The sequence below is a fragment of the Pavona decussata genome, unplaced genomic scaffold (genome assembly GCF_977016875.1).
Source record: "Pavona decussata unplaced genomic scaffold, jaPavDecu1.1 SCAFFOLD_944, whole genome shotgun sequence".
NCBI lineage: Eukaryota > Metazoa > Cnidaria > Anthozoa > Scleractinia > Agariciidae > Pavona > Pavona decussata.
In genome coordinates this window covers 101,387-108,831 of record NW_028145953.1, presented here as the reverse complement: position 1 = coordinate 108,831, position 7,445 = coordinate 101,387, and the positions used below count along the sequence as shown (strand labels likewise).

Genomic DNA, 7,445 nt, shown 5'->3' with positions numbered 1-7,445 from the left:
GAATACCGAATGTCACATTCTACGCCACCTATAACAGTTTAGCATTAAGCAACAAACAAAGTTATCAAGGTTTAAGCAGTTTTCTTTTCTGTTTGGGGCTAAGGAGTGATTATACAGACGGTTAGCTTTAATTTGTTGGTATGGAAGCCATTGAATAAATTAGGACTTCTATGGATTTAGTGTTTGGCATTCTGCAAAATGCTCCTGCCGCTTGAAAATTAAACCTTAATTCTGCTCGGCCTCAAGCAAATAAAAATACTGTTATATATTAAAATACATTAAGGTTGTAAGGTATCCTCTTGAACCCGAAAAACCCATTTCAGCAGAACTGACATTCTACGCTACATGGATGTGAGTGGGAGGTCCAAAAAAATATCAAAATATTATGTACACTGTAGGTTAATATTCATGACGGGATCGGCTATTTATCGAGTTTTGATAGTTTTCTTCACGCTCAAAGTATTTTTTCTGCTTTTATTATCCTTTTTAGTTTTAAAGATGATCGAGGCGAACTGTCACTGTCTTGGGTAAGTTTTTTTATCAAGTAAAAGGCGCACGTAAACCTCAGAGAAACAGGCCTGATGTTTTGATGAAAATGAGGCCACACTATTGACCAATTTTAGTAATTTTACATTCGCTTTTAACGTTCTTTAAAAAGACATATACTACCCTTCTAAGTATTTGTGTTTGTTCTCTGTGAAGATTCAGAAATAAATGCAAAAAGCGAGAAAAATTTGTCAGTAGTTTATGCTGACGATAAAGTGTTACGAGAGTCGTTTGTTTGACTGACTATTTTACCTGTGAATCAAATTTTCTTAAATGAAGCAAAAAGGAATGAGATTAGAAAATAAAACGCCAAGGGAAATAACGAGCATGGACCGAAAAAATGAGCTCAAGAGACTGCTCTAAATTTGGCAGTAGCTTAAGTTAAACAAGTTGCAGTGTCAACACTCCAAAAAAACCAATATCTTGCAAAAGTCAGTAAAGTTTAGTCAACAAAATCAACGCCTCTTTGGAGAATAACCAGTCCTTTTATTCCATTGCTGATTTTTTTCGTTCGTTTTACAACGTTAAGTGAGCAAAAAGTTTCACTTCAAGAGGAAAAATCCAACGTTTCGTCGCGCCGGATCGGAGTAAAATGATTTCACTTCAAGATTCTCATGATGTGGCAGTCGATTTGTTTCTCCCGCGGCTAGTCGCCTTGCTCTTTCCCCCGTTGTTGGTCATATAAATTGACTTTGTATTTTGTCTCCTTCAAAATTATGTATTATTATTACTATTTTTTCTATAAAAAATAGTTCGCGATGAACTGCCCGCCGAAAAAAAAAACCGCGGGTTGCCACACAGGATGAATGTGGCATTTCACAATGGCTTACATAGAGGGGCGGAAGGACGTACGGACGTACGTACGCCGAACAGACAGTGACGTCATAACCTAACCAAAATTTTTCGCATTCATGGGTTTACCAAAATCTCTTATCAACAGGCTCCGCTATGAAGTTTGAACACTACGGTTACCACCGATTCATTGACACGCGACCCTCGAATAAAAAACTCAGGCGAGCATTTGGCGTTTCGCTTCTGTGAATCATATGCTCCTTATATGGTGTTATAGGAATGCCGCTCTTGTTTTCAAAAATATGGTGGCAGCTGTGTAGCCTGTTTGGTCGACATGGTTGCTTCTTATTCTTCAAGTTTATATACGTTGGCGTCTGGTGTTTTTGCTCGTGCAGGGGTTGAGCACTATCGTTATAGCAAGACTTCTGAAACTGGGGTTGACATTTGTGAAGAAAATTCGGAAAAAATACAGAAATACCTCTACGGTTGATTACCCAGTCCGGACGGGAAAGCAAGACAAATGGACGGTAGGCGAAAAAAGAATCGCATAAATCGGCATAAATAAACGAGCATGCAGTAGATGACATTGATCGCCTTTTATCATTTACAGCACATGACGTATTGTTTATAAGGAGAGTAATTGAGCAATATCCAGGAGTGTACGAAGATGAAATACAGGGATGGCTCATTTCAGTACGCATGAGGAAAGACAGTCAGTGTGGCTTCCATCAATCGATGCTCAACCCCTGCACGAGCAAATGCACCACTCTCCAACTTAAACTTGAAGAATAAGAAGCAACCACGTCGACCGAACAGGCTACACAGTGGCCGCCATATTTTTTGAAAATAAGAGCGGCATTCATGTAACACCATATAAGGAGCGCATGATTGACGGAAGCGAATCGCCAAATGCTCCCCGTAGGTTTTATTCGAGGTTCGCGTATCAATGAAATCGGTGGTAATCAAGACCGCTGGAATGAGGTGTCAGCTTTGTTTTAGGTAAGTAGAGCCGACAGCATTGTAATTGCGAGCGACATGTTTTCAGCTGAGCTGAGATTTTACCAGCAAGTGTACGTGATATTGTACGTCGACAAAAGAGGAGATTTCAATTTCGATTCTTGTTCAGTTCTGAAGAAACTAGAAGCCATGAAGTGTTTCACGACTGTCATCGCGGAGCTAGCCCATCCAGAATGTAAGTTTATTTCTCAAGATCGACTTGGAACGTTCATGTAAGCTTATTAAAAGTATTTGTCCCACATTTTATGGGTATTAACTGTTGAAAGAGTAGCTACGAATGAAACAGCATGTTTATTTTATTGAATTCTCCCTCTGTTTAACAGTTATTGCTGTAAGTTAAATTTTTAATCCATAAATGGTTTAAATGCATACACAAACAAAGCGGCTTGAGTCCTTAAGAAATTTTTAGATTAGAAAATGTTGCAACTGAAAAGGATAGCTAATAAAGATCTCAGAGGAAGATTGTTTAACATTATTGTGAATAGAGCTACCAGGCTTGTATGAGCGGTTGCAAGGGTGTTTGTCTCTTGCCTGTACAGGGAGAACAACTTACGTGAAAAGACATTCAGGTCCTTATTCTCATGGCAAAATATTGGGAAGTTGAGTTCAGTAGCACCGGGTGAACAATGTACTAATACACTGAGATCCTGCAGAAACCATGTGCCGAAACCTTGGAAGGTACATGTAAATATCATTGTCTCACCTGCCACCGTTACAGATGTCCATGACCACCTGTATCGGTATGGTGGTTTTCCCCCATTGGTGGATGTCAAAATGGAGCTACCAGGAATACACCCAATAACCCAACTGCAAGGGAGATACAGTACGAAATAGATCCCAGGATGGCAAATAAACCATGGTTTCTCTATGTATGCAACAGCCATTTCGAAGAAGACAATCTAAATTATCACCCCTTGATTACTGAAGTGTTTCTAGCAACTCAAGGATTAACCCAGGTGACCGCATTACTCTGCAGTATAATTATGTCATCAGTACATGACAATATACATCAGAACTGTAACATATAGCAATATTGTTAATTGGTACATATTGTGTAACACAATCAAGTGTAATTAGCATATTGAAAATTATGTAATCACTGCACATTTTCACACACTTGTACAGTGTAATGACTGGCTGGGGTATTGCTGTTTAGCACCCTGTCTCTTTTATGTTTCAGTTCTCACCCCAGAGGTATGTCAGACAAAATCTAAAAAAATAAAAGATTACTTCACTTCTTTCTTCAAAATGATGAGATTTATTACCAAGCATAATACTGAATTCAAAAGTCAGTATTTGTGCCTCACTTGGCAAAGTTGAAGAGCAAAGTGCTGCTAACACTACCTCGCAATTTTTTAACGTTTAGAAAAGAATTAAAAAGAAAAATCTGTTGTTGAGAGTATGATAGTAGCATTTTAACTTAAGCGAAACAGAAAATTAGATCACCAGGACCTCCACAGTTTGTTGACTCTCAGTAGGTAGTTTCTGTAAAGGAAGGAAATTCTGCAGTGTACATGAATGAAAAAATAGGGAAGGTAACGATAAAGTGGGATGGAGGAAGTCTTACTACCTCTTACGAGTGTCAATTTCTACAGGAGAAGGACAAGCCCTGTGAACTATGTGTCAGATAGATACTGATCCTCTCTGGAGTCAGCTAGTCGTTGGTTGCAATATTTTCGTTTTTCGCTGCAGAATTTGCATCCGTGATCCCTTTTCAAACTTCAGATCAAAAAAAAAAAAAAAAAGAAAAAAACGACCGAAACCTTCCTATGATGTTTGGCCGTCAAATAGCCAAATTGTTTGGGAATCCGCACAGACGCGCTTTCACATAACATCGCCGCCATGCTTATAAAAAAACCCGGTACTTAGTCTTGCTCGGCCAAATTTCTTAACTGGGGCGATCATGTAAACTCAGATCCAGGCCTCGCTGCTGGCACCCCCCCCCCCCCCCACCCCTCCCCGCCCCTTGAACCACTGATTAAGACGGCCATAATAGTGCTTCTTTGCTACATGAGCGAACTATCATACTCTAGATATAAAAACCAAAGCAAATAACTTTAGTCATTTTTCGAAATATCATTTCATTTACCTGTTCAATTCACGAGTTTGCTAACAGAGCGCTTTCATTTGAAATGAGCTATTATCCTCTTTATGAAAAAAAAAACAACAGATTTTTAGAAAAAAGTTGACTGCAAAATTGGGGGCTTGTCGCTAGAAATGCGAATTTTCCCAACCTCGCTCCCAGAGCTTTCCTACTGTAAAATGTGGAGAGGCGGGAAAATCCCGCCCCCCCATTCCATCAATTTTACAAGGGAAAAATCATTCGAATGAGGTTGGAACTTTCCCACTGCTCGCGGGCATTAAATAGTGAACCGACGAAGAACACGAACACAAGAGACGTATTGGCTGAACACCGCTTCATATTGTGCTTCCCTCCTTCCAAAAATTATCTTTATTTAAAATTACCTACTTATGGTTCATACATTCGATGTATAACGTTTTTCGAAGTGCTGACAGGGTGAGCCACCCGACATGGCAAGAACTGATCAAATACTCTTATATTTGAAAGCGAATATTGCAAGCAATTATGGGATAATTTGGGTGAATCGCGGATGTTTTTTGGACACGGTGACCTATAAATACTTTTTATTGTATATTTTGAAATAATGCATGCTAGTAAACAATCACAGAAAGTTTGAGAAAAATTTCCCAGGCAACAACTTTAATTCGAAGCTATGGGCTCCTGCCTTAAAACCCTGAACCTGATTGGCTAATAAAGCGTGCTGCAGCCAGGCCGCGAGTGCGCGAAATGAGAAACTCAAAGCTGTGGGATGGATGGATCGTTCTTTACTGCCGTAAAGTAAGAGAAAATTCAGAAGTGGAATGAAGGTCTTGACAGTTCTCCACAAAGGCAAGTGTTCGTGTAATTTCAATGCAAAAAGTTAATTTGATGGTCAGTTTTACGGTTCTGTTAGAATTGTTCTTTTCGGTACACGCCATAACGGCTTTTAAAACAGATCTTAAACCTTAAACTATTCTTCTAAACTCCGTTTCTCGGGTGAAATTTCTATATTCTGTCCATACTTTCGAAATTCAATGACCATTAAGCCACTTCGTCCTCCACAAAGTGGAGGCACAATATCAAGTTCTACTGATCAGAACAGTATAAATACAATGAATTTTATTCAATCTTGACTAATAAATTACAGAATTCACGGTTTTGGGACAGGCATCTTTCTGTCAAATAACTTTAACACTGACCAAGAAATGGCTCATAAAAATGTTAAATAGATAAAATGTATCTACGAAATTATTTATTACTTCATAAATTGTATACGTTAGTCAATACTTAATAAAGTTCTCCTTGTAAAATCAGTACCGAAAATATTGTACTTAGTTTAGTATCCAAAAATACATTTCTTAAGTTATAAGCGTTCCTCAAAATGAAAGTTACCAAATCTAAAAAGCATCAATAAAGGGATAATTTCTCAGATTCTCTTAACCTTTTCTACAACAAATCCACTAAAGCTAGAATCGAGAAATAAGGACCTCATCATTTGCAAAAAAGTAAACAAACAAAAAAGCCGGTCTCATACATAATTTTTTTGGCGTGTCTATAGTAGGTGCCGCATCGTTAGTTCATAAGTTTTGCATGTCCTGTTTCAGAACTAAGCCATAACTCAACCTCTACAGTATTCCGCTGTATCCGCTGTTATCCACACTAACAGGTACAAGCATCGTGTAGTTGCGTTTTTCGTCGTTTTCCCCTTGCTCTTTTTCTTTCTGCTCCTGCTCTCTTCTTTCGCCTGCTGTTTTTACTTCTTTCAGACGTTTCCTATGACAACGACACCAGCACCACACACAGATTGACCCCACCACAACAACAGACAGCGTTACGCCAGTTATGAGCAAGGAATTCTTCAAGGAGGTTGAAGAACCTACAAACACAAAAATGAAATGTAATAGAGTTAAAACCTGAAATAAACAATATAAAACAATTTGTTTCTTTTGTGCTTATGTAAATAACTTAGCGCGGATGGAGCTAATCAGAAAAGGTGGAATTGAGCGCAAAACAAACATGTCTGTTTACACTCCTGTGCAAAATCTGCATTAATAATGCTTATTAAAATGTTTCAAGTGAAACTGAAAACGCGTACCTCCACTGGCCAACATATAAACATGACACACAAGCACAATTTCTTGTTATGCCCCTGATAAAGGGCTAATACTTTTGTATCTCTTTATAGTGACTGATTTACCTTATTAACTTAGCTGTAAAAAGCTAGCATTCGTAAGAAACAAATTAGTCTACCGAGTCTCGTCGATGAAGTCTTCTTAGTTATAGTGAGCGTCCTCTTTGGCTGACTTGGCGGGCGTTTGGGGGTTGTAAAAACAAAGGAAGTATTAGACGTTCCATAAGAAATCAACGAACTGCTGTAAACTGTACCTGGAACACAAAGGCGAACGACAAAAGGTGTATACAGTCGAACCTTCCGTAAGTGACCACCCATAATGTTAAGGACGTGTGCTCTCCCCTCCTCGAGGTGGTCGTTCACCAGAGGTCAGACCACAAGGGGTCTAAATTTCGGGTAATTTACATATGGTAATTGCGGAGGCCTAGCCCTTTTGCCAGTGCTTATCGAAACCCAAAGTAATAACTTTTCTTTAGACTGCCTGATTTAGAAGCAAACAGTAAACGGCATTTTGCAAAGTTGCATTTCAAGCTAACAACTACAACTTTCGCCTTTGTTTGCTTGTTACATAATCCAATTGACGTTCCGTATCGCCACTATGTTTCTGTTAAGTAATACAAGGTTGAGAGAGGGTCATAACTTGTCATGCATGTACATGCTATTTACAAGATAACTGAGACACTTTCTTTCCTACAAGGGATTCAACCTGATTAAAGTTTATTTCAGTGTACACTATAGTGCATGTGTATGTTATTAATTGGTTCAAAACTATTTCGGGAGACACTTCCGGTAGCTCCGGCTGGAGATTTTGGTACGGCGTCCGCTGTAATTCTGTGAGCCAATATGATACAGCGACACATTTTCAATTTCGGCCCGTGAGAGAAACAGCAGATTGTT

General features: G+C 38.9%; 1 protein-coding gene across 3 annotated transcripts in view; it reads right to left on the bottom strand.

Moving 5' to 3' along the window:
- Positions 1-5,521: 5,521 nt before the first annotated feature.
- Positions 5,522-7,445, bottom strand: part of LOC146448393 (proprotein convertase subtilisin/kexin type 6-like) — a 28,864-nt gene continuing 26,940 nt past the window's right edge. The window contains exons 13-14 of one of the 3 annotated variants that reach the window (XM_085102617.1): positions 6,668-6,802; positions 5,897-6,293 (exon numbers count right to left, since the gene is read on the bottom strand). In XM_085102617.1, the coding sequence (XP_084958743.1) occupies positions 6,043-6,293; positions 6,668-6,802 (386 nt within the window). In that variant the 3' untranslated portion in view covers positions 5,897-6,042. Of the gene's footprint in view, positions 6,294-6,667; positions 6,803-7,445 lie in introns of all 3 variants that reach the window. The other 2 variants (XM_085102619.1, XM_085102618.1) reach the window with 2 other exon arrangements.